The 27,901-nt window shown below is 39.4% G+C and overlaps 1 protein-coding gene across 2 annotated transcripts; it reads left to right on the top strand.

The window, feature by feature from the left end:
• Positions 1-8: 8 nt before the first annotated feature.
• On the top strand, positions 9-27,807 carry PTCD2 (pentatricopeptide repeat domain 2). Of its 2 annotated transcripts, none has more exons than XM_088796559.1 (10): positions 9-165; positions 1,481-1,573; positions 4,014-4,143; positions 6,490-6,607; positions 9,315-9,393; positions 9,750-9,841; positions 13,282-13,395; positions 15,293-15,367; positions 21,064-21,177; positions 25,232-27,807. In XM_088796559.1, exons 1-10 carry the CDS (start codon positions 54-56, stop codon positions 25,454-25,456), a joined length of 1,152 nt encoding a protein of 383 aa, XP_088652685.1. In that variant the 5' UTR covers positions 9-53; the 3' UTR covers positions 25,457-27,807. The 2 variants fall into 2 exon arrangements, with proteins under 2 accessions (XP_088652685.1, XP_088652686.1); XM_088796560.1 differs by lacking the exon at positions 25,232-27,807 and adding an exon at positions 21,437-21,589.
• Positions 27,808-27,901: the final 94 nt, after the last annotated feature.

Here is a 27,901-nt window from a genome sequence, read left to right on the forward strand (position 1 = left end):
CGAGCCGATGCTCCTCCCCCCCGGTTCCGGCAGTTGGTGCGGCCCGGGACGGCATGGCAGCTGCTTTTCGGCCCCCAAAGCAAGTCCTACTGCATGCGCTGCGGAGTTTGGTGTATCCCGGGGTGGGAGGCTCAGGCTCCCCCTGCTGCCGCTGCCCTGTCGGAGGTATCCGCGGCCTGGGCCGTGAAGGAGGGGAGGGATGGGACACAAGGGACCTCACCTCAGCGCACATCACTTTGGAGAAATAACAGCGCCTCAGTTATTTACGGGCCTGGAGCAGCCGAGCGTGCCCTCGCCCTCTGGCTGTGCGTGGCTGCAGCCGTGGCTCCTGGCTGTCGTGGACGCCGGTGTGCCTGGGAACCGTAGGACAGCCGGGCTGGGGTCTTGACCTTGGGGCTGTAGCTCTCCCTCGGATGGGGCTACGTTGCTCTCCGGAAACCCCTCTTCCCTCTTGGTTGTACTGAGATGGGGAGCCGAGGTGTTAGCTAACAATCTGAAAGACTTTGAGCAGGTTTCTTGATTTGTAAAATTATCCCTTAATATCTTTATGAAAATGATTAAATTTGAAAATCCTGGTGAGTGATAAAATATTTAATACTTTGTATCAGTGCATTTTACATACACTCGTTCCTTTTCTCCTCACAAGACCCAGTAATAGATGGTACCATTCTTTTCTCCATTTATATAGGAGGAAACAGCAAGTCGAACTAATCTGCCCAAGGTCGGAGGGAACTGGTAGGGTTGGGATTTGAACACAGGCAGCCCAACAGAAGAGTCCAGATGTAACCACTTCTCTGGACTGCCTTTTCATAAATAAGCAGCAACTTTTGTTGTTACCTTGTTACTGCAGTACCCAGAGCTCTTTTAATGGGTGATCCTTTGGCCAAGCTCCATCCACTCCATGCACAGCCGAGCATCCTAAAGAAACGATGATGTTTTCCAAACTCATCTTTTCTGCTAAGTTGTGGTCAGTGATCTCTGATGTGATCTTTGAGGATACTGAGAGTCCACATCTGAGAGGCCACAACACTTCATTTCAAAAATGACAGAACTGGGAATTCCAATGGTCACACTATAGTTTTTCCACTGCACGATATGATTCTTTGTAGGTAAACTAGATATACTTGTTTTGCATTTAATCGATGACCTTTAGTTAGTTTGTTTTTAAATTCCCTTGTTATCCCTTAACCAGATGGTGAATGTCTATTTGTCTTTCAGATCCCAGATTCCTGTCAACCCATCCTCACACACAATCACTAGCTCCTTTCACACAAACAAAACTTGTCTTGCTGAGGACTTGTATTCTTTGGTAGTTTGGAGATGTTTTTCCCTCTAGGGTGACTTATATTTGTATCTGTCTAGGTGGATTACTTATACTAAGTGAAGATAAAATTAGTTATTAGAAGCTATCAAGCTCTACTCATGTTATTTGCTAAATATAAAAAAATAATTTTACTCTTTTTCTTTCTCTAATTTTTAGCTAAAAGATATCTACTTACAGATAATATTGTGAAATTAGAAGAATTTCAGCATAAGAAGGTGGCTATTGCACATAGTCTTCCTGGCACCAAAGGTAATTGAATCTATTGCATTCATTCCTTCTCTCCTGCACATTGAGTTTTCCCCGGTACTTCGACTTCTTTACAAACACAGCAAAATTCTGCTCTTTTAATAACTTTTTGTGTGTCCCTGCTGACTTTTTCCGCTGTCCTGCTTCTCACTGTCAAGTGTTTATGGGCACCTAATTAACACTTCTTGCTTCTCTTCACTCACAGTCCTGCCTTCAGAAATCAGTGTCCCCTCACTTCTCTGCTAAACATACTGTTATATAATACCACCTGTGGTACTTAAGAAGATATGCCTTAAGAGTGAGGGAGAATATATTAATCTCCAGTTTAGTAGACCCAGTTTAAATTTTACTTCAGTCTTTTGAAGTTATGCGAAGTTTGCAAAATTAGGGCTCCGTGTCATTATCTGGTTGTTATTTCCAATGGTCATAGTCTTTTTAAGGCTGTGACAGTTGTGCATATATTCTGAGGCAATTCATATGAGTGCCAATCTACTCCACTGTCAGATTGATACTTATAAAATCCAGTCAACATTTCATATTATAAGACTCCAAAAGGGTACTGGGTTATATACTACATGTACAAACTCACCCCCTGGTTTCCTAGCTCTTCCATAATTGACTTTACCCTTTCTGAAGTCCAGTGTGATTTCCTATTAATCTAGTCACAGCTCTCCCCTCTCCACCTCCCCCCACCCCAGGTTTATGCTGTTACTCATGCTAATTCCCATACCTAAAATGCCCCCTCTTAGTTTCTCCAACCCTATCCAGCCGCTTCTTTCCTCTCTGGTAACATCTCCACTTCCCCAAACCAGGTCTGTTTCTGCCACCCTGATTTCTCTCTTCTCTCCTGTTACATTTATAATCAGTCATGTGTCACCACCATTGTCAGATAACTTTGTATAAATATATCTTGTCTTCTTGAATAGAATTTGCCCTTCCAGGGCAGGAGCCATACCTCTGTGTATGCATATATGATAAGCACTTAAATCTTGATTGATTTATTACAATACAAATTACAGTTGTTGAAATTTTGGGTTCTTAAGGTTTATTAAGAAGAATTAAGAAGTTCAAGATGTAAAGTCATCCTATTGAAATTTTTTATGTTGGAAATTATTTAGAAATATTTAATAGAATAAATCCTCTTAAATCTAAGAGTGATTGAAGGAATAAAATTAAGAACAATAATGTCTGTGATTTACTGGCAGTTACTCTTTGCTAGGCCCTGTGCTAAATGCTTTACATCCATTATCTCAACCCCACAAGGTAGGTGTCAAGATCCTCACTTTTCATGTGGGGAATCAGGTCTCAATGACAAGAGTCTGCGTGCAGGTGGCAGAGCCTAGATTTCAGCCCAGGTCCTTCTATCTCTAAAACCTTTAACCATTATGTGGTTCTGCAAATCAAGATTGGAGGACCCACTACCTTATCTCACAACCTAGTGGGCTTGCTTTTCTCATAAATCAAGGGCAGTGTCTGTTTCAGCTTCCAGATCTTATGTTTTTAATGTATATCGTGCCACTCCTTTAAGCAGCATTCCTTCAAAGCTCTGGGCCTTGGAGCAAATCCTGTAAATTTTTTTTTTGGCAGCTTCTGATACTGAGAACAGCCTTGCCTTCTGGAAAGCAGCTGCTTACTTCGTGCCTGCCTTGCATCTCACCCCACATTCTGGGGAGAATACAGTCCCTTCCCAATGCCAAGAAACAATGGTTTCTTTTTGGTGTTTGACTGTTCTCCCCGTCCCCACCCTGGTTGATCAGGTACAAGACAAGGGACAGAGGCAGATTATGATCACCTTGAAATGATTCTTATTAAAAAGGGACTTTTTGTTTTACCCTCTGTGCATTATATACTCCTATGGCATGCTTTTTAACAACTCAGTAGCGAGGCACAAAGAGGAATGAGAGGTAAAGTTGAACCAAATGAAAGAGACCCGAAGTATTCCTGAATCATGTGTCAACCATTATGGGTAAAACTATCTTCAGTTCACATTTTTCTTTCAGTTTTCCTCCTAGATGCCCTGATAATTGATAGTTTGGATATCTCAGTTACATTTTCTTTCTTTTTTTTCTCCCCTCTTGGGTCACCTGTAAATACAGTTCTTTGGGCTAAACCTCTTGGATATTAGTTCTTAAACTTCAGTGTGCATAAGGGTCACCCAGGTAGTCACAAATGCATATTCTTGCGCTCCTATCCTCAGAGATTCTGGTTAGAAAGTCAGGAGTGGGGCCTAGGCTTCTGCCCCTGTGACACACATGCTTTGCTTTATGCACCGTCTCTGACACTGCTCTCGAGGAGACCAGCCTGGGATGGGGGGCTGCATAGCCATGAGCCCCTCACGGCCCCTTTGCAACATGCTGAGTTCTGGCTTCCCCTTCGCCCTGAAGTCAGACTCGGACAGTCCGGTCAGCCTTAGCGACGGCCACCACCCTGTGCTTTCTTCCAGAAACCTATTTGAGAAAGTTGGAAGAGAAATTGACCCAGAACAAGCTCATCTTGAAGGAGGAATTGAGAACCGTGCTTCATTTGTGTGAATCCCGGGATGATGTGGAGCTGGTTAAAAGTGTCATTTACAGGTGAGGCATTTCCTTAGAATTCTGTCAGCCTTTGTCTCTTCTCACTCTGTTCCTTTTCCTGAGCAGTCTCATCTACTTCCAAGATTTCAGCCATCACCTATACACTGATGATTTCCAAATCTGTCATTCAGATGCCTGTCCTGAGCTACAGACATTTAAATTCATTCATTTAGCAAACACTTATTGGGTTCCTATTACATGCCAAGTGCTGAGGATAGAAAAACAGATAATTCATGCCCCAAGAAATCACCAGCCTATTTACTAACTCCACTTACACGTCCCCTAGGTCTTCACATTCAACTTATACAAATTTCTTTCTTGCTGTGTTTCCTGTTGCACTGACCAATCACTCAGGATGGATACGGGGGAGCCTCTTTCTTTTTCCTAGTCTCATTTGCTCTCCCTGACAGGGTAAGAAATCCAACTGCTTCTCTTCCCGAGTAGACCTCTGTCCCCATTTCTCAGTGTCTTTGTTCAGGCTCGACGTCTCTCATTTGGACTCCTAACTAGTCTTCCTCCTCCAAGCTTATGCCTGTTATGTTGCATTGTCTCTGATCCATTGCCAGAGTTTCCTATGTCAGAAGAAACTCACATGAAATCAGTCAGCTGTTAGGTGAGACCCAGCAAAGGTTCCACTTACTCAGGAGCAAATCAATAGGCTGCATTTCTGAAATTAAGTCCATTGCTTCTTTTTACCATTCTTTAAATATATATTTCTATACACGGACCTGCATTTATATTGCATACTTATAGAGAGAAATACAAGGTATTAATATATAGAATACTAGAAGAATATATACCAAAAGTTAACCATGATTCTCTGGGAATTACACATTGTATATTTTTTTATTTGTCTAAATGTGTACTTTTTTTATTTCTCCAACTTGTGTATAGTGGACGTTATCAATTTTATAATGTGAAAAAATTGATGTTCTTTTCAAAAAGAAGAGAAAAAACAAAATTACACAAAATTCATTGAAAATTTGAAAAAAACCAAAAAAGTAGAAAGAAGAAAGGTATCATAAATCCTGCTGTTTCAGTTGTCTCTTGCTGCATAACAAACCACACCAGACTGCAATGGCATGTTATTTCATTTAATCCCCAGAAAAACTCTGAGTTGGGTTCTCTTTCTATCTCCATTTTACAGATGAGGAAACTGAAGCAAGGAGTGGTTAATTAATTTGCTCATGGTTACACGATTAATAAATAGAAGATCTGGGATTTGAACTGTCACTTTGGAATCAGAGTCTAAAAATCCTATTCACTGCACTATATTGTCTTGCTTTATTGAGATATGACTGACAAACTGATAATTCATCCCCAAGAAATACAGATAATTATATACATTGAAGATGTAACAACTTTATGTTTTGATATGACTTTTGTAATTGGAATTTCAAATGTATCTTTAAGTACACATCATCATTCTGTTTGGCAAAATATATATGTTTAGGATAGACTATTCATAGACTACTGTGACTTTCTTCAGTAGGTTAAAAAGTTCTGTTTTTTAAAGTCAGAGCTTGTCACCATGGTATTTGGGATTTATTCTCTCAATGTATGAATTGTCTTAAAATCTGAATTACATGTAATCACGAGGCACTTGTTTTGTTACCAGATTGTCTCCTTGGTATCCAAAGCACAAAGAGTTGGTTATTGAAAGTAAATTTATGCTAATAATTTACAGTTCCGCAGTTCTAACTGGCAGACTGGCCGCTGGAAGAAATCTCAATCCACATGTAAGACATCTCTGTCTTTGAAATTTGCCTTTAGCTAAACCTAAAATTTCAAACCAGCATTTAACTTGTTTTGCTAGTGGTTGTAGCTCGCCTATGCCTTTCCCCGAGCTGAGAAAAACAGAGAGATTGGTCTGAATGGTAAAATGCATCTGTTGGCTGTCTGCCACCCTAGATGTGGACGAAGCCAGCCTTGGTGGGGACAGAGCATCCCCCAGCCTTTTTCTTTGCTGCTGTGTGGAGGCAGTGTCGTTCTGATGGGCTTACAGATGTGAGACTCTGCTGTTTCCTGACATGTGCCCACACTCCGTCCTAGCGCGTTGTTGGCCAGTTGATAAAATAATCACTGTACATTTTGCTCTCTTTTATTTCGCAGGGTGTGTGGGCCTCCAACACACCCTGTTTGTTTATTTGCTGATTGAAATGCCTGGTGTATTTCTGCACACCAGGATTCTTCTGATTACCTTCAGTTCTACACTTTCGCCTTCAGACTATGAGAGTGCCTCCTTCTTTATTGTGTCCCTAGCACCTAGCAAAGTGCATGCCACGGTCTGTCTGTCCTTTTCCCTCCGTCCCACCATTTGGCTCATTGAATCATTTTGGTTACCAGGTACCATGCGGAGAACAGAAACATCACTTTGGGGGAGTATAAGTTTGGACCACTTTTCATGAGGTTGTGCTACGAGTTGGATGATGAGGAGTCTGCAGCAGAGCTCATCAAAGACCAGGTTGTCTCCTGATTGCTTTCCCTGCCAATGTCATTTCCTTGTGCTGAGACGTGGATGTTTTCAGTGATGTTGTGAAAGGCACCTGCCCTGGACACATTATTGTTAGAGAAGGGCTGCTGAGCTGAGTGAATGAGCTCTTCCCCGCATTTTTAAGGTTTCCTTGGAGCAGCTCCCATGAAGAGGTGTAGGTCTCTTTACACAGAGGTATAGAACAGATGTGGAAGGGACGTAGGGACAGATTACACGGTACCTACCTACCTGGGATGTGTGTCCACCTAGGACTGACATCCTCGCTTTTGAGGAGCTTTTAGTGGGGGACAGTTTAAGACCATCTGCCATTTTAAGACTGCCTTACCTGTCCTTTTCTCCTGTTTTTGTAGTTTTACTTCTGGTTGAAGGCTACATTGTAAAGTGCTTTTCTATTTTCAAAAAACTTTTATATATTCCAATTTTTTTTCCTAAAAACAGAAAATAGCAACAATTATTTTTAAATTATTTATTGAGTACTGACTATGTCCTTAGCATTGTGCTTAAGCACTTTGTATGCTCGTTTCCCACAATAGCCCTGGTGAGCTAGATACTACTATTATTATTTCCATTTTACAGATGAGGAAACTGAGACCCAGAGACATTATAAATTTATCCATGGTCAGAAACGTTTGTTAAACCTGGGGGCCAGGACTGGCCACCGGGGACATTTTAATATTTTTAGGAACCTCCACAACTAACTAAGTTGCCCTTCTGCCTCTAACTTTTGTTCATATAAAGGTTAAGGACACCTATGCATTAGAAAGATGACCATAATATATGAGTAAGCAGAGAAAAGGTGGTTTCAGAATAGTATGGATGAATTGGAGCCTATTTTTTCCTAAAAGAATAAATATATATTTACATTTTAGGATAGATGTATTAAAAATCTAGAAAGATACACACTAAACTGCTTATGTTTTAGAGGGTAGAATTATAGAAGATTTTCACTTTTTACTTTCTACATTTTTATATTGTTTGACTAGTTTATAATAAGCCTGTAATTAATGTTGTAATTTAATGTTGTAATTAAAAGAAAACAAAAGTTTTACTTTAATAAATCATAGCCATGAGTATAATGATTAAAAAACAAACAAAAAAAGGAAGAAAACAAAAGGAAAGTTTTTATGTTTTCTAAACCTACTTGTGTTTGAAACAGTCATGTATGAGTTTGTTTCCTGGAGTAGCAGAGTAAACTGAACTCGCGTCAAGTGGCATAAAGCCTAATCCTGCTTCCACCCTAACTTGCCGTGTCCCCTGTAGTGCTGCCAATACAGTAGCCACTAGTTACGTGTATCTCTGGAGCCCTTGAACTGTGACTATTTCAAATTTATATGTGCTGTAAATGTAAAATACGTGATATATGCCAGTCATTTGGTAGAAAGAGAATGTAAAGTACCTTTTTAATAATTTTTTACTTGGGTTACATGTTGAAATTATATTTTGGATTTAGAGGGCTAAGTAACATTATTAAAACTGATTTCACGTATTTCTCTTTACTTTTTAAAATGAGGCTACTTGAAAACATACATGGCTTGCACTTGTGGCTGCTCTGGTGGCTTCTCATCACACTTAGTCTAGAACTCAGCGCCCTGACCATGACCTAGAGGGCCCTGTGTGGTATCTCATCTCCTGCCACCGCCCCCCCTGTGCACTCCACGCTGCACCTTGTTGTTTCTGAGACGTGCTAAGCCCATGGCCTCAGACTGGAACGCACTACACCTGCATCACTGAGGCTTTCTCCTTTACTTCACTGAGCTCTCTTCCCAGGGAGCCTTCCCTGACCATCTTCCAGCATCTTCTCTACCCTCTTATCCTGTTTCATTGTTTTTCATAACCCTTACTTATATGTGAGATTATGTTTTTCTTTTTCTCGCTTGTTTATTTCACTTGTTCATTGTCTCCCCTGCTAGAATTTAAGCTCCACTAGATTATAAATCCCACTGGAGTTTAGGGCAGGGTCTGTGTCTTGTTTATCCTTTCCTTATTCTCAGCACCTAGAACAGGGTCTGCTCTCAAAAAAGAACAAACTTGAGCAAGACATTTCATGGCAAATTTAAATGTCATATGACACATTATCATGTCATTCAAAATGTTGAGGAAAAAATGTTACAACCATTGAAAAATGTTTTAGTGAATTATTCACTAAATAATAACTATGATTATTAGTGAATTAATAATCATTAATAATCATTAATTCACTAAAAGTGAATAATCAACTCTATTATTTGTTTGCCAAAAGAGGATCTTAGTTGTGTTAGACTCTACTTCCTTAGTGCTCAAGTACACTTCTAGCTGCCATCTCATGTTAATATGCTGCCACCCAGGTTCCAGGACCACCCCCACCAGGGTTTATTGCTTGTTTCTTTTCTCTGAAGCATGGCAGAACCACATTTAATGAAGATGTTCTTTACTGTATTCCTGAAACCCAGATAGCTCTTACTGTACCTCTTGCTTTTTGTTCAGTCTGCCCATCGCCAAAAGCTTGACAGCCAAGAGGCAGTGGGCAGCATTTTAAATTTTTGAAAAAGAAATCCTTGGCCTATCAGAGATATATCTGAGACTTAAGGCAGCCACATGAGAAAGGTATGCACAAAAATAAGTCCTGGACAGGTGACATGCCGTGTAAGGAAAAATACTCCCGTAATAGTTTTAACTAACTATTGTTTTTCTTCATTAGCGCTTACGAGGTTTCTTCTCAGATTCCACGTCATTCAATATTTTGATGGATATGTTATTTATCAAAGGCAAATATAAAAGTAAGTATTATGATTTATATTTGCTGAAAACTTCAGCTGTCTTTGCTGGTGTAACAGTTAGAGAAACAATAGACCATGCAGAAATGATGCCTGCGTTCCTGATGAGTGCCTGAATTATGGACAACTCATTGTTTAAGTGTGAAAACATTGCATCGTACGATGCTTTAGTTCTTTCTGTATAACCTGATCACTAATTTTGAAATGTAGTTGGTTGCTAAGTGACTTTGACTAATAGCTTTTATTGTGCGGAAATGCACGTTTCAGTAGATGGTGCTGAACCGATTAGAACTCTGGAGATCAACAATAGAGGACTCTGAACTCACTTGAATGCATTTAATGTTGCTGACTTTTGGCAGGTGCATTGGAAGTATTGATCGAGATGAAAAACCAAGATGTGAAGTTCAGCAAAGATACCTATGTCCTTGCTTTTGCAATTTGCTACAAACTGGTAAGACTATCTCCTGTTAACCTTCAGAGCATTGTGGATAGTGTGTGAGAGGATTGATTTATTTTTTTTCTCTACAATAAAATTCAGTTCTTCTGACGTCTGTTTTCCATCTGGTGCAGATATTTCCATTTTAATTGTGTTCATTTTTAGAAAACTCGAGTTAGCCATGTCAGACAGTTTTATTATGGGAAAAGCAATTTTATCATCTTTCCCTCTTCTCTGGCAATTGCATAGATAGTGAGAACAGAAAACAGTATGCTGGGTTCAGCTCTGCTTTCAAGTAGTCTTGCTCCCATGTTCGTGCTGGACTCTACTGGACCAGTTTTCTCTGTGGCCCTCTCCAATGGAAATCTTACATCCTTCATTGGCAAACTCAAGGGCTACTCTGTCCTCATCTGTGAATTTTTCTATAGTCACCTAAGTTGGCATCGCCTCCAACATCCCTTGATTGTACTCTGTTTGTACCACATATGTGGCACTTGTGACACTGCCTGATGTTGTACTAAGTAGTAGCACATTTCATCCTCCCCACTAGAGTGTGAGCTCCTTGAGGCATCTTGGTATGCCGCACCTAACACATGGCCTGGTACAAAATCAGTCTTTCATAAATGTATGTAACATTTAAATGAACTCTGAGGAGAACATGACTCCTAAGTCCCCATGTCATTACTGTATCAGGAGTGTTTCTTACACATAGAAACTATTTCATTATTGAATGAATAAATGAATAAATGATAACTTAAGTAGTGCATTGACCAAGGTTCCGTGCACAACTGTAGTCATTCATGCCATTTAAACTTTGGAAACTTAAAATATCGTTTTATGCTGAAAACAAAAGAACACCAAGCAAGGTAGAAGAACATGGGCCATTGAAAAACTCCCCTCAAAAGTGTAGCAATACCAATTTTCCAAAACAAGAGGGGCAGTTGGGTTACAGTGGAAAGAAAACCAACCTGGAAATCGAGAAACTTGGAGGCTAGTCTCAACTTTTGCATTAACTGGCTTTAAACTGGTCACTTTCCTTATTTGTGAAATGAGGGTGTTGGATTCAGAGTTCAGCAAACTTTTTATATAAAAGGCAAGACAGTAAATATTTTAGGCTTTGGGGCCCATATGTGGTCTCTGTCACATGTTCTTTGTTTGTGCTTTTACAAACCGTTAAAAGTGTAAAATCCATTTTGGCCATAGGCTGGATTTGGCCTGAGGATCATAGTTTGCTGATCCCTGAATTATTCATGATCCTTCCTAATCACACCACTCCATGGTTCTGTGAAACAGACGGCCAAGAAAATATTAGGTGGGTGCAAAAGTAATTGCAGTTTAAAAGGTTAAAAATAATTGCTTAGCACTTGAGCGTCAGTTATTCAGCATTGTGATATCCAGTTTTATAACCTACTTGGAGATGTCCTCCTGAGTGTATACTGAAGTGGAGAGAACTTCCTTCTTCCCCTTACAGAGGGCCAGAGGATTTTTCTCCCCTGTGTTGTGTCCTAGAATAGCTTGTTTCACTCAGTGGAATCTGGAGTTGAAAAATTGAACTGGTCAGCCATTACAAGTTCCAAGCCAATTCTCGGACCTGTCCTCTCATCAAATTCAGGTTTTACTTTAGGATTTGAGTTGTGAATCATGTCATGACATATATACACAGATGCAAAGCTGATGCTGCGCTCCTAAACCTAATCCTCCCACATCATGTACGAAGGAGAGGATTCAGCTGGCTGCTGGTTTGTGTATCACTCACTTGGAATTTTTTTTTAAGTTTTCTGTTTTCATGGGATTCTTTCATGATTTGTGTTCAAATTAGTGTTCATGCTTTCAGATATTTGACTTATATGCATATTTTTAGATTGGAGCTTTATTGTTTAATAGAGTAGCAGGCTGACTATACTTTTATATTATGGTACCTGTGGCTAGAAACCAGCCTGCCCAGATGCAAAGAGACCGGTATGTTTGCTGGTGGAACTGCTCCAAGTCGGAAAATTGACAAAGAGCTTTAAAAATAAAGTTAATTTAGATTTGAGCTGCTGATATATAGATAACCTCATCTATTTGCAAATATTCTCTATATGGTTCTTAGTCTTTTAAGGGGCTTGATATAGGCTCTGAGAAATTCTTGCAAAAGGAAATGTGAAATGCTAAGGACTATTAATCATTTTAATCAACTTGAAGTTTCATGGCATTTATTTATAGAGCAATCTTATCTCCTTCCAGAATAGCCCTGAGTCTTTTAAAAAAATTATTATTAATGTCAACATAATAATTAGACATTTACAAACCTCACAAAGTGATAATCCCACCAAGTCTACTACCCATCTGACACCGTACATAGCTATTGCAATACCATTGACTATATTCCCTGTGCTGTACTTTACATCCCATAACTGTGTGTGTGTGTGTGTGTGTGTGTGTGTGTGTGTGTGTGTGTGCTTTTTAAATTATAGTTGACATTCAGTATTACTTTATATTAGTTTCAGGTGTACAGCATGGTGGTTAGGCATTTATATAATCTATGAAGTGATCCCCTCAATAAGTCTAGTACCCACCCACCTGATACCATGCATAGTATTTATAACACTATTGATTATAGTCCCCATACTGTATTTCACATTCCTGTGACTATCAGTTTGTATGTCCTAGTCCCTTCACCTTTCTCACCCATCTCCCCAACCCCCTCCCATCTAGCAACCATCAGTTTGTTCTCTGTATGAGTTTATTTCTGTTTTGTTTGTTCATTTATTCTGTTCTTTAGATTCCACATATAAGTGAGATCATACGGTATTTGTCTTTCTCAGTCTGACTTATTTCACTTTGCATGATATTCTCTAGGTCCATCCATGTTGTTGCAAATGTAAGATTTCATTCCTTTTTTATGGCCAAGTAATATTCCGTTACATATATGTACCATATCTTCTTTATCCAATCTATTGATCCACATTTCTGTTGTTTCCATATCTTGGCTATTGTGAATAGCACTGCAGTAAACATAGGGGTGCATATATTTTTTTGAATTAGTATTTTGGATTTCTTTGGATAAATACCCAGGAGTGGAGGATCATAAGGTAGTTCTATTTAATTATTTAAGGACCCTCCATACTGTTTTCCACAGTGGCTGCACCAATTTGCAATCCCACCAACAGTGCACAAGGATTCCCTTTTCTTCAAGTCCTCGCCAACACTTGTTTCTTGATTTATTGATGATAGCCATTCTGATAGGTGTGAGATGATATCTCTTTATGGTTTTTATTTGCATTTCTCTGATGATTAGTGATGTTGAGCATCTTTCCCTATGTCTGTTGGCCATCTGCATATTGTCTTTGGAGACATGTTTATTCAGGTCCTCTGCCCGTTTTTTAATGGGATTGTTTGGTTATATGAGTTTTTTATAAATTTTGGATATTAACCCCTTATCAGATGTATCACTGCAGATATCTTCTCCCCAGAATAGCCCTGAGTCTTTCAAAATCTGTACTACATTAAGAGAAGAAGCCCTAATCAAAGGAGAAGTCCTTTCCACGAGAGCATCCTGTTTTGCTGTGGCGTTAGCTCTGAATCAGGTAAGGCTTTGGGGTGCACATACCTATCTCTATATACTGCATAGGTTTGGACTTTGCTTTATAAGGTACTGCTAGTCTTTTAATATAGCGTATCTGTATGGACAAGACATATTTAATCTTAGGTTTCAGTTATGCTTTCTATTTTTATAACTTTTTAGATAACTTATGTCATGTGGTAGTTTCATTTTGGTATATGTTTCTGCTCTAGTGGTTACTTTAAAACCATAACTTTATTTAATTATTTTAGTCCTCTAATTCTTTTGGCAGTACCTATTCCTGCTGTAAGTAATGGTGAAATTAGTATATTTCTTCTTTTTCCTCTCTTATTTTACTTCTTCTCCACCACTCAATTTTGGTTGATGTGTTATCTTTCATAGTATTCACTTTTCCCTTAAATATGCTTTATTTGTCAGCTTTAAATGATTTGTTTTGACCCCAGGTAATAAAGATAAGGAAATGGGCATACTCTCTCCATCGCTTATCTTCCTTCTTCTCTTTCCGACTTTTGTTAGTATTATCATTTCTTCATTATACAGGTGTATAACATATGATCCATTCTGTGACCATATCCCCCACATTGGTTTTAGTCTTATATATATTTAAATATGTTCATTGTTTATTGCTACTTGTGTTACTATTGATTTTTCAGTCATCTCTTTATGACCGAAGTGTGTCTTCTGGTAAATTCTTCAGGGGAACAGTGTTCCCCGAGTTCTTGGTACTTAAAATTATTTGCCTGTGTTTTTTTTTTAATTGTTCAGTGAAATATAAAATTTTGAGGTAACACTCGCTTTTCTCGAGTTTTTTTTAGGTATTGCTCTTTTGTCTTCTAGTATGGTGTATTGCCATGGAGAATCTGCCGCCTGCCTGAGTTTTTCCCGTTTCTGAGTGACTTGATCATGTTCATTTTTCTCATTTCTGTATCCATGGAAACACTTTTAGCTGGGGTTTCTTCATCTGCCAGTTATTTCCTTATTTTCTTCTGCTATATTCTTTTTCTCTCTCGTAGTGTCTTTATATTAGATCATGTGCTGATTCTTGTTTGATTCATCATTGAAAATAATAAGTTTCTCTTAGACCAGCCATTTGCAGAAGATCCATGTCAGAGAGAGACCAGAGCTGTGTTGCCATGTTTAGGCTAGCAGGATTTTTCTTTATGTAATGCAGAGTTTTGCCTACATATATACATAGGCTTTATTTCTCTCTGGCCAATGGGAGTAGGCATGGAAGTGGTTTTCAATAAAAAATCTCTTTGCTGCTGCTATAGTGACATACTGCTTCCTGCGACGGTGGCTTATCTGTGTAAATCCTTGATTAGCCTTAGCTCTGCCACCAAAAGGATCCAGAGGATTCCTCATTGCTAGTCATAAACTCTGTTACCATCATTGTAAACAGGAATTCAGGTTTTTCGCTGCCGTGCCCCTCACCTTTGATAACTACTTTGTGGGCTCTTTCTGAGACACGTAGCAGTGCTGTCCTCTCACTGCCTTCTCTGCCCTTCCCCTGCTCCGCCGCCAGTGTTTTGGGCAGTGCTTCCACCTCTTCTGTGGCTTGAAGTTTCTGCTATGTTCTAATTGTGTCAAAGATGGGGTTTGCATTTCTGTTTCTCAATCTTTTTAAAAATCTCATTCTAGTGGGAAAAGGGAAAATGTCAACTTTATGCCTCCCTCTTAAACACTGGAACTCAGGCACGTTCTTGAAACATTCGGTAACATGACGCTGTAGAATGCGTTTTATAGAATAGTCATTCTTGATTACCAAAAAATGTTTTTTCTTTGTGGACTTCAAAATCCTGGGGCACCACGAACAGGAATCTTCTGACATCTTCAAATGATCTTTATGATAGCAGAGTAATGTTCAAATGACTTGGGGTATGACTTGTTTTTCTTCTTTCTAGAACCAGGTGGAAAAAGCTGTATCCATTTTCTCTCAAATCATGAAGCCAGAAAGCATAATCTGCACTAATTTAAATGTAAGTGACTTTATGTTTTAAAGTAAGGCTTGAAATGTACTAAAATGATAACTAGAGGTTTTTGTTTATATACAATGACTTGCTCTCTTGAAGGCTTAATTCAATTCATTCATTTATTGTGCGCAAGTTACAGTATAGTCCCTGTGAGAGGATTCAACACAGCCTATGCTTCCAGGAGTTTGTAAATAGGTGGGAAATATAGACATGCTTAGATGTAAGACATAGGTAAATGCTGCAACTATAACACATGACTACAGACGGCTGTAGATGTAGACAGAAGGGAGATGGACACTCCAGTCTCTTTACTAAGACTTGAGAGAAATCTGCGTGCTAATTACAGCCCATCCATGCTATCATGGAATCAATATACCTACGGTGCATGAAACACTGCCTGATGTGGTAAACGTTCAATAAATGTTGGCTATTCTCATTCTTATGCTGCCAGCCTGCCATGGCCCATCTGCCCCAGTGAGCAGTGAATCACCTAAGGGACTGGGCACCTAATAGAAGCTGCAAATCAGAGTGGGTGGGTCAGCCTGAAAAGCTCACAGGCTCAAGCAGGTCTGGGACGCCAAGGTGGCAGAGGTCCCGAGTCCAGAAGTTGAAGTTATTTAAGCCCCCGATACCGGTAAGCCAAACAGATTAAGAAGTCTGGTTTTCCAGCAGATGGCGTATGTCTTTTATCATCTCTGCTTCCTACTGGATATGAACTGCTTTGGGTATCCCAAACACGTACCTGCTTCTGAGAGAGAGGCCTGCAGATGCCCTCATTTCATGATTGGACAGAAGTAGAATTGCAAAGATGCCAAGTGGTTCATAGCGTCACGTAGGAAAGAAATACAGGAGAGTGTGATGGTGAGAGTGGTTTTATATGGGCCATTAGTAGCTTTTCCTCGTTGAAGTGAGGTTGTGGAGATCAAGAAGGATTGGTGGCGAGCTATTGAAAAGAGTGAGATCAACAGGGTTTTAATATAATTTAGCTAAGGTACCATGCTAGATGCGTTACATTGGTTGGTTCACTTTATACAACTTGTCAGAACAATATGTCTCCATGTCACAGATGTGGAAAACGAAGACTCAACGGGTAAGTAAAGTACCCAAGTTCTCCCAGTTAGTTAAATAGCAGAGTCAGGATTTTAACACAAACAAATCTGTTTGAACACAAAACCCAGCCACCAGCCAGATCTACAGAGAGAAGGGCTGTGTCTCTTTTCTCCAGGATTGGGACTAGCCGCTCCTCCTGAGTAATGAAAAGAACATAGGACTGGATGCCAAAAACCAAATCTGCTGTTAGTGCACCCTTGACTTTAGATTCCTCATCTATTTCAATCCTTGGCTATCTCTCACAGTTGCTAATGAGACTCTAGCAACGATTTTTTTGTTTTCCCAAATGAGAAAATGCTTTGGTGGAAATAAAACATGAGCCTGCCCAGAGTGAAGCTGTCCACTCACAGTAGGAGGAGAAATGCAAAGCATGGTGGGAAGTGTGCTCGTGAACCCGGGCAGCTGGAACCACTCCCTTTCTCTGAGAACAGCTGGAAAGCAAAGGCAGCTGATAAGTGGAGGGAATGGGCATGTTTCAGGCAAGGACTATGTGAGGAAGGTTGAGTTGATCCTGAATGTGAATTATCCTCTCCATGAATTGGGTCACAGAATTATCTGTTGTCAGCAAACTTAAAGATAGTTTTGCTTAAAAATTCTCAGGAAATTCTTCCAAATGTCCAATCTAAATTTCTCATATATCAATATAAGCCTGTTTCGTCTTCTTCAGGAATGATGAAAAAGAGATGGTTGCTATTCTCAGGTTTAATAATCTTTCACATTCTGGGTCTCTGTTATTAGAATGGGTTTTTTTAAAAAATGATTTAATGGGCCCGAGCTTTTCCAAGTGTGAGTCATCTACTTGAAATCCTTAAGGACGATTTGTTAATTAATAAGAAATGGAAACCTGACAAGTAAGTTGAGTAGAGTCTGTTCAGTAGTATTAGCAGAAATAAATGACGTTTCTTTTTTCCTGATCTACTTTAAAAATTAATGCCTAAAATCCTTTTTCTGCTGCCAATTGGAATTTGAACTTACTCAATTATTCCTCCTCAATTTTTTTTTCATTGAAATTGCTCCTTCTGCCAATATGACCCAGAGGGTCTGGTTTCCCATTTTCCCCAGTTAGTGTGTGCTGTGTTTTGCGCTGATTTAGCGGATGATCTCATCGAAACACACACATGTTGACTTTGCCCTTTTGGTCTGAATTTAAACCCATCAATCAACCTTAAAAGAACTATAGCTCCCTCTTTAGTGATGCTGCTTATATCAAAGGATTAATTTCCTCTTCCAAATAAGTCTTAAAGTATCAGAGACCAACACAGGGTAGCTTTTCACCAATTCTATTTGAATTCTAATCATTTCTCTAGAAATCTGGCATGTCCCCAAATGGACACTCATTTTGGAACTGAATTACCTTGGAAGGGAATTAACAAGCGGTTAGTTTTGCTGCTTTTATCATTTATTTAACACAGGTGAATGCTTTAGTGCTCTTTTCTCCTACTCACTGAGGTCACCTAATGTTCTAGCTCATGCTGGGAAGGAAGTCTCTTAGGCTGCACAAGTAGGAAGAGACAGGACTCATTTCTCATAAATCTCTTTGTGGCAGCATCTCACCTATGCATATAAGTTAAGAATTGCATTTGATAGGGAGCAATGGAGATTCAAAAAAACCCTGAGCATTTGTACAAATTAGAGGCTTTTTCTTTCATAGAAAATCAGAGGTGGTCAGTCTAGATCTGGTGTGACACTCCATGATATCACCAGGGAACCAGCCTCTTTCTGTAATTCCGTAACACTATCCTAAGCACGTGACTTCCATCCATGGCATCGCTTTTCCAGCGAGAAGTAGGAAGAATGGAGAAGGACAAAGAAGTTTGCGCTTTTAAAGGATGCTTTCCAAATTGTCTCACCCAGCAATTGGTACTTACATGTTATTGGCCGGAACTTAATCCCATGACCACAGGTAGTTGCAAAGAAACCTGAGAAAGATCGTCTTTGAGTTCCATACATGACAGCATCAGTTAAAGTTGGGGAGTCCTGTTATCAAAAAAAGAATGGGAGAATGGATATTGTAGCAGTCTCTCCCACACTGTGATATTCTACTTCAAATATAGCAAACTTAAAAAGAAAATAAAAAAAGAAGTGCAAATATCTGGCATGTTTAGGGTTTCCGTTTTCTTTTTCCGCCAAAGGTATCCAGTGATTTTTCAACATACTCCTGAGGCCACAGAAAATCAGATTAGCAGGCAGTATGTGTTCTTTTAATAGTTTTTCTTACCAATATTACTCCTGCTCCTTGCTAATTCAATTTTCCTAGCCTTTGTTTGAAATCTGTAAGATGAAAGCTATGTGCTGTACCCTGATTTAGTGTTTCTTAATTGTACCCTGAGACTTCGATTTGAGACAAGCTCCTAGTTTAAACTTTTCTCTTTGCCTTTCATCAGTAACTGCCTCACCTGTTTCATCCTTCATCAGTATACTTCAAGGTATTGAATTTTACTCTTGAAATCCCTACTGCAATAATCAGAGATAGTTGCTGAAGGCAAGGAAAGAAATTGGGAAAACTTATGGAAGAAAGTTGAAATCTTCCAGAAGCACATCATTAATAGTTTTTAACATGCATCTTCAGGGGGTTTACCCTTGAAAATTGCTGTGCCCCCGCTTCTCATTCATTAGTACTAAGGGTCTACTAGATGCCAGGCACTGGAGAGGTAGCAGTTAACAAGGTAGGATTGTCCTTGCCCTCAATAAAACAGACCACTGCCAACCAAATTTAGATTGGTTTTTATTAACAAGGGTTAAGAACTATGAAGAGTGGAGATTTTACTCTACATGCAAGTTAACGAGTTAGCCTGCCACAGTTTCATGGATGCTGGCAGAATGTACAAGACATCGGGAGGTAAAGGACAGCTTATGACTCATGGCAATAGCATTAGTCAGAGTATTAGCATTTTTGTGTCAGTTCCCTGTGCCCTACTTCCCATAGGGTGATGTGAAGAGGTCTATATGCCTCTTAAACACACAGGGGCTACATGTTAAGAGAGGAACCCTGAATTTGAGGAACCCAAATATCTTATAATGGTCAGTAAGCATGCCTTTGCTCTGTGTGAGACACTTTGTCTCTCTTCCCAGGCTGTTGGTTATACAAACATCTTTGAGAAAATAGTTTGGAATAAAAGCTGTCAATGCTTATGCTCAAATGTGAGAGACCAATGGAGAATTGTCCCCCAGCAAAGGGTGGGCTCAGAGTTAGCCTGTGGTTTAGAACACTGAATTTAGATCTAGTCCTTTGGATTTAGTCTACTTGGGATCGTTTCTTTCTGTTCTTCAGGACCAGAGATAACCCTCAGCCTAATCCACTGCTCTGCAAACATAAGATGTTATAAAATGGACTATTGAGAGAACTTAGCTGGTTTGGAATAAAAAATGAATATCTCTTCCAGAAAAACTACCTTTTCTAAGGATCAAGAGCCTTAAAAATGCTTATACCCTTTGACTTTGTAATTTCACCTCTGGGAATTAAGTCTAAGAAATCAACAAGTTTATTTTTTAAAAAATATGTATGTTTATCAACATAATAAAGCATGATGTTTTATTTGATGCATTATTTTGTTTATATGATCTATTGCTATATAGTATTCACTCATCATTAAAATATTTTCTTTTTTTCTAAAATTTCTTTTTAATGCTATAAGATAATGTTCACTGTATAATTGACAAAGAGCAGAATCAAATTTGGGGGGAAATTAATATGTTTGGAAGATAACACATAAGATAAATAATGGTTAACATTAGTTGGTGAATTCAGAGTTATTTTCATTTTCTTTAAACATTTCTGTATTTTCTAAATTGTACTAATGAACATTGGTGATGAGGGGGGAAAATAATATTCTTATTTTTTTCCTTGTGTTACTTGTGTCTGTCTGATGGAAAGTAGTTAGTAGTATCATTTTGAAAGCCACGTACAGTACCCAGTTTTTTGAAAATTCCTTAATGGCAGTAGTGTAAATAGAAGTGCCTCACTAAAGCTTTAATTAACTTCCACTTTATACCTGCAACAACATATGTGCCTTCAATTTCTTAACCAAAAATAAATGAATAAATAAATAAATAAATAAATAAATAAATAAATAAATGTCAAGGTATCATTTGCCCTAAAGGCAATCTTAGGAAATTGTCTGATTGTCATAGCCTCGAATCTAGAGGAAATAGGGAGGAAGAAGCCGATAGTAATGTTTATTGGTTATCTTCTGTGTGCTGGTATTTTATGTAATTTTCACAGTAACTCAAAATGTAAGATGTAAAGGTATTTTCCTCATTTTACAAATAAAGAAATTGAAAGAGAGATTAAGTATCTGGCCAGAGTCACGTAGCTGATAATTGCATGTTGGAAATCCAGCCCCAAATCTACACTCGCTCCATTTCTAACCGTAAGTGAGTTTTGACACTGTGGTATTTTGATTAGCCATTGGAAAACAAGCTTGGGCTGGTGGACACACATTCGGAGCAGTTTTTTGACCTTGTGCAAGCAAATAAATTAGGAAATAGCATGAAAACGGGGTAGGTACCTATGTAAGCTTATCTAACGGTGCGTTTCTCAGTGTTGAGTACTGACTCACTCTTGGTTTTGCTCGCATCTTCTTTTCATTCAGATTATGATCCATATCCAGTCAAATACGTTTAAAACCCTGATGGAAATACTGAAGGATGCTACAAAGGGAAATTTATCAAGATTTGTGAAAAAACATGAGTTCTCAGAAGAAGTGGTGAGTATGGGGTAGCCACAGAAATCATTTACAGGTGAAGGGCACCCTTTAAAAAGGCCACCTCTTTAGAGAGATGGTCAAATATGGCAATGTCTCTCATTCCTATTGTAAGATTTCTCTGTGTGGGTGCAAAGATTTTTTCCTTCCAACAGAATATATCCTCTGAAATGCTAGGAAAACTTTTTCCCTTGACGTTTTTCTTTTCCCCACACTGTTTGCATGGGTCCTGGCTCTCTTTTTCTTTTTCCTACCCCTCAAGCCTCCAGTACCTTCTCCCCAGTCCTGACTCAGTGATGACCTTATTTCCTGTTTCCCGGAGGAAATAGAAGCAATCAGAAGAGAACTGCTGCCCCATTGCCGGCCTTCTTGCTCCTTTCCCTGTGGGGTCAGCCTGCCCTCCTGAAGCCATGGTGACAGCTCACACCTCTAGAGACAGCTCCCCAGTTGTGGCCAGGAGCCCGTCCCCTCGGACCCCCTCCAGGGCGTCAGCCCAGAAGTTTCCTCACCCTCTCTGAGCATCATTAATATCCCCTTCTCTGTGGATCATTCCCATCAGCAAACTATAGGTGATGGGATCTCTTATCTCCCTTATTTAAATAAATGCAAAGTTTAGACAGGAAGACTCAACCTCATAAAGTCAGTTCTTCCCAAGTTAACATGATAATGTAACATCCCAATAAAAATATAATTCCATAAGGGTTTTTTTCTGTAGTTAAGGTTTGGTACCATGTTTCTCCGAAAATAAGACCTATCTGGACCATCAGCTCTAATGAGTATTTTGGAGCAAAAATTAATATAAGTCTTATATAAGACCCGATATATTATATTATATTATATTATATTATATTATATTATATTATATTATATTATATTATATTATATTATATTATATTATAAGACCGGGTCTTATAGTAAAATAAGACCCGGTCTTATATTAATTTTTGCTCCAAAAGACACATTAGAGCTGATGGTCCGGCTAGGTTTTATTTTTGGGGAAACACAGTAGAACCAACAGTGGCGAAAACCCTGTGAAAGAAGAGCAGGAAGAGGTGCTAGACCTGCCAGATATTAAACCATATTAACGCTTCTATAATTAGAATTGTGGTTTTAGCTCCTGAATAAACCCACTAATAGTACTAGATAAATGCTTTGTAAAATTCTAAAACAAAATTAAATAAAAATGAAGAAAAAGAATCAATTTCTAAAAATTGAAAGCAAAATGAAACGAACCTATGTGTCACATTGATGGCTTAAGTATACAAAGAAAGTAATTATAAGTCACTTGAAATTTAGTGATCTGCATATTTCTAGTAGTATATAGCCTAAAGGGGGAAAAAAAAGAATTGTAAAGGAAACGTAAATGACTGGCAATGATCATAGTGCTAAGAATGATACAGGTACTGTCATTTTGACAACGAAGGGGCCTGTTGGCTGGTCCTTCCCAGCTTTTCTCCCTCCTTCCCTTGCCTTTTATACTGCTGGTCGGGGCTGGCGGCTGAGATGGCAGGACTGGCAGTGGAAGGTAGGTGGCTGCTTTCTCCCCCTCTACCACACCGTTGCCTTCCACACCCTATCCCATTTCCTCACTTCCACCCAATGGCTTCTTCCTGCTGGTTAAGGGTGCTTGGCAGGAAATTAACTGATATGATTAAATTTAAGGCTTCTTTCTCTTTGGGGCTTGAGCTCTGTGTAAGTTGTGACCCACCCAAACCCTTTTGGAAAAGTAGGCGCATTGGAAATGTAAACAGACTTTTAAGTGCATAATCGTGTGCGTGTGTGTGTGGGGGGGGTACTGACACGTCATCAGTTTCTCAATAGCGCTGCTGTTCATGCATCATTCCTTACATCTGGGCCATCAATATGTTGTCAACTATATGACTAAAGCATCTAAACAAGCTCCACATTGAAAACTACTGATTGTTTTTATCTGAAAAACAGTTTTTTCCCCAAAGCCTAGATGACTGATTTTCTTAGTAGAACGCACACACTCTAGTTCATTGTATTCCCCTGGGTGTCGTGAGACACTCAGGGAATTGCCTGTGGAGAAATGAATTATCCATATAACCCAGGTAGCTTTTGAGCTCGTTTTAAATGTTTGTGAGATTGCATGTAGAGGCTTATATTGTACAACTCTACATTTTACAACTGCTCTACTTAGTGCTTATACCAACAGTTATTAGAATGTCTCGTGTGGAGATTAGGTGCTATTATACCCCTAGAGGAATGTTGAAAAGATTTGTTGATTTTCTGCAATACTGGGACTGAAACTACTCTAACATTAGCTGTTTCTTCACTGATTTATTTTTTAAAACGAAATGAACAAACAATGTGGTACAGTCTCTTTCCTGCCTGAGTTGTAGAATGGTCCCAATGACTCCATTTAATATGTTTGTAGTGATGTAAGAGAACTGACGTCATATGTGCAGTGAGAGCACAGTACCTCCAGCGTGGCGTATTTTGCTTTGCTTCTTTCGGAAGCCACAAGCTGCACATTAAGTCACTTCACCTTGAACATGAGGACTAAACATGCTATTCTCTTTAAGAACATTAAGAAGTGCTTAAACTTTTTATCTGCAGGTTCAGTGGGGAGCCTTTGTTTGAAAGGAAGGTATGCAGGTAGCAAATCGGATTATGGTATATTTAGAAAATGACCAAAGGATATGTTAGGGACCTTGATTACAATTAAATTTCATCAAGAAATGTTATGTTATATCATTAATAAGGATTGAACTGAGTAGAATGTTTATTTCGTTCAGAAAGTAGCTTCACATTCTAATTTTGAGTCCACTCATTTTTATAGAATTAAGTACCATTCATATACTTGTGACTCTAATATTTAAAGCTCTGGTTTAGACCTCTCCTCCATGCCTCATTCTTATACATCCAACAAACTCCACATATCCACTTTGATGTGTGACAGGCATCCCAGTCATGTCCAAAACAGAATTCTTGACTTTCTCTGCATCTGGTCCTCCCATCTTTCTATCTCAGTTAATGACATCACCCATCCCCAAGTTATAAAGCCCAAATTGGGATGATATCTTTGATTCCTCCCTTCCCTCATCCCTTCAACAATAAATCCTTTCAGTTTAACCTCCAAAATATACCTCACATACATTTACTTCTCCGTCTTTTCTGTACATTTCCCAATCTAAACCAGCATCCTCTCATCTGGGCAATGGTGGGATCGTCCTGAGCAGTCTCCATATTCTCACACCCATCCATTCTCTACAGAGCTTTGTAAACCGAAATCCCATTATGTCCCAGCTTAGACCCTGTGATGGTATTTAGAATAAATTCCAAAACACTTGCCATGCACACACCGAAGCCAACATTCAAGTGGATGCAGTAAGTGAGAAAAAAACCAGGCCAGAGAGGAGCGGATGTAAAAGGAAAGCAAGTGGGGTGCAGAGGTAGACGTGCTCTGGAGCACGGACTCCCTGTGCTTATTTTTTGCCACTACCAAAAGCTAACCTTGGCTGGCAGGACACTAAATAACAGGGACACATACTCACCTGTTCTTGTGAGAATCTGCGCATTCAACCTGTCTCTCAAGACTGAAGATGTGTTCATTCCACCCCAAATACACTCTGAAAAATGCCAGAATGGAACGTGTTCCTAACCTAACACACAACCTTGCTTCACAAAAGATTTCCAATCTCTGAAGAAGAAAGAAAACCAATCTAACGTCGCACTGAAAACCCTACGTGTTTTGGCCCTGCCTCCTGCTCTAGTCATTAAATGGGACAAACTTGTTCCATTCATGTTTGAGCTCCTTTTCCTGGTATGTCTCACTGTATAGTTGGTGCCATTTAAACCCCCTTTTATAAAATATTAGGTATGATTTTCAAGTACAAAGTCTGAATTTTGTGTGTAGCTTGTGGAATCCCTTTTAGTCAGTCATACCTCTCTGTGCCCCCTACCCTGGTTTTTACCACTTTACGTATACACTATACATTTCTACGTATTTATGTCTCTGCTTCTTGGAGGATCGAAAGAACAAGGAAGAAATCTTTCAAAGATGAAATGACTTGCTTTTTCTGCATTTTTTCAGCTGGCCAAAGTGAGGGAAAAAGTGAAGGATGTGCCCGCGCTTCTGGCCAGATTTGATGAGCTCTATGAGAAACTGCACATAAATGGCCAGGTCACCACCTACACTTTGGATGCTCTGCTCTGCCATACCCCCAAGGACCAGAAATCCCACATGTTGCTATTAAACAAGAGGACAGTCAGCCGTCGGAACTTCCAGCCGCTCAGCCAGTCCCTGTGGGCTGAGTGAGCCTTGGTTCCGACCGCCGTGGGCCCACGTTGGAGGGGGCCTGCTTCTAGTGAGTCACTGGTGTCCCGAGGAATCAGGCACCGACGCCAGTGCACGCTGTACTAATTAACACTTGGTCTGCTCCTTAATTTGCAAGCTCACTGAGGGCTGCATGCTGACCTGAGAAGTTACTATGCTCTGCCACTTTGAAGATCTAGATACAAGCGAACAGAAGGCTCAGCTCTCTCAGAAAGGAGGTTTCTCCTGTGTAAACTGGTGAGGATTCTGGAAGTCTCCAGTCCAGCTTCCAGTACCAGAGTAGAACCCAATTAGCAACAGTGGCAAGGAATTTCACTATCAGTGGTCAATTCCTACTAACTCCGGGAAGTAGGTACTTGCAGATTATACCCTTGCTGAATTCAGAAGGTGTGAATCCCCATTCTTCCACGCTGGGGCATAGCCTAGGATTTTCTCCTTGCTTCTGTCATCAGTTATCTGTAACCCTAAACAAGATACTTGAGTCCTCATTTTTCCATCTGTAAAATAATAATGTCTATATGAACCTGTGTATTCATTTGAAATTTTCATTCAAGGTTCAGTAAGGTCAAATTTTCTCAAAAAATAAGAGAAATAAAACAAAAAAATCCCCCAGAAAACTTCTTGGGATTCTGTTTTGTTTTCTCAGCAGCACAAACAAAACTAGAATTTAGCTCTCAGAACTGATAAGTAAGCAAAAATTTAAATGTCTACTACTTTAGTCATGGGTAAGCCATGTGCTTTTCAAAATTAGTGCCAACGAAAACCACATAATGCTCTCTGTATTGCTTAGGTTTCTATGGGTCATAAATATTTGGTTCTAAAGTTCATCTCATTTGTGTATCATTTTCTCTGTTCTCTCTTTGGATATTTTGTTTTTTGGTAAAAATAAATGTCATGACAGCAGGTCAGAGTTTTCTCATATTGATCTGCTACTTGCTGGTGTGAAGCACAGCACCTGGGAGCTGTGCCCATACGAGGTTCAGGACTCAGCATCTTCCTAGAGTGCTGCAGACTCTTCAGTGCTGCTTCACAAGCCAAGGCTAACTTTATCGTTATTCAGAGGCAAACTTGTTCATAGAATCAGAAATTTGAGACGAGGAGAGATTTTCTGAGTCTCCTATTTAACTCCCTCATCTCTCAGGTTGAGGAAATAACTTGTCCAAATTGGAATCATTTGTGTGAAGTGGATCTGAAATTAAAATCTAGAATCGTAGTCTCATACCCTTCCCATTATACCACATTATGTCTCTTCTGAGAGAAAATGGGAGAATCTCTTCAGAGATATAATACTAAGGGCTCTCACGACTTACTGTGTGCCAGGGGCTCACCTCAGTTTCCTCGTTTGTTAAGGGGGATAATACTAGTCCCCACCTCATAGGTGTGGTCTGAGGATGGAATGAGATAGAGAAAGCAAGCAAGACAGTCCCTGGCACAAAGTAGTGCTATATAAACCTTAACTGTTGCTGTTTTACTCTGGTAACATTCAGAATGTCTGCCCCTAGTTGAATTATATAAACAAATGAGTTCTTCCTCCTGCTCAGAAATATCAAAAGAATTTCTTTGCTTATGCTCTGTGAAGCATTAGTAGCCACTTTTAAAGGAAATTCTCTGCCTTCATAGAATCTTAATTGCATCTTGTGTGTCTAGTGCTTTACAAAAACAAAACAAAACAAACATTTGGATTTCTCTACCTTCAAAGTCTTAGGGAATAATAGGGCATGCTTCCTGTCCCCCAACTTATCTTTTATCTTCTCCAACATCAACAAAGAGCATTCAAATGACTGTTATGCCCTGAGTAGATGTGGCCCTGGTTGTTAGCTAACAACCATTCATTAGCAAAAAAAAAAAAAAAAAAAAAAAAAAAAAGCTGTGAGCGATAAATAGCAGCAGTGACCTTGAGCCCTGCAGCTCTGAGCAGTAGGTACCTAGTGTCCTGCCGACTGCAAGAGCGGGGCTATGTGACCTGTCACCACAAGTCATACTGAGGGGCAGCCTAGTACAGAGGTAACTGGTGTGCATAATGGTCACCCTCCAAAAACACGATTCTGAAGGCAAAAAAAAAAAAAAAGAAGAAAGGAAAAGTATGTTGAGTATATAGTGAGCATTTTATTTTTAAAAATTTGGTTAATTTATTTGAAAAGTATTTCTTTGCAATAAATGATTTGCCTAAAGCATCTACTTACTCTTCAGCAATTTGCCTGAAGCCTGTACTTATTCTGTTAATGCGAATATTTCCCTGGACAGAACATCTTATTCCCCAACTCTGTTATGTGCCTCTGTAGATTGTTTTCACTTCTTGTAAAATAAATGGCTGTTGCTCCAGAATCTAAAAATCGCACTGGTGAGTACAGAACAGTATGTGAGACACAAAAAAGATGTCTCTTTACTTAGGACATCAGGACAGTGTTCTGGTTATCAATTGCTGTG

This window comes from Rhinolophus sinicus, chromosome 3 (genome assembly GCF_057876585.1).
Source record: "Rhinolophus sinicus isolate RSI-liver-muscle chromosome 3, RSI-T2T, whole genome shotgun sequence".
Taxonomy (NCBI): Eukaryota; Metazoa; Chordata; class Mammalia; order Chiroptera; family Rhinolophidae; genus Rhinolophus; species Rhinolophus sinicus.

Bases quoted from the DNA above. Each gene is read 5' to 3' on its own strand.
- PTCD2 (XM_088796559.1), top strand. From the start codon at position 54: ATGGCAGCTGCTTTTCGGCCCCCAAAGCAAGTCCTACTGCATGCGCTG. The intron at 4,144-6,489 runs GTGAGGCATTTC...TTTGGTTACCAG, and splicing joins GTTAAAAGTGTCATTTACAG to GTACCATGCGGAGAACAGAA. The intron at 21,178-25,231 runs GTGAGTATGGGG...GCATTTTTTCAG, and splicing joins ATGAGTTCTCAGAAGAAGTG to CTGGCCAAAGTGAGGGAAAA.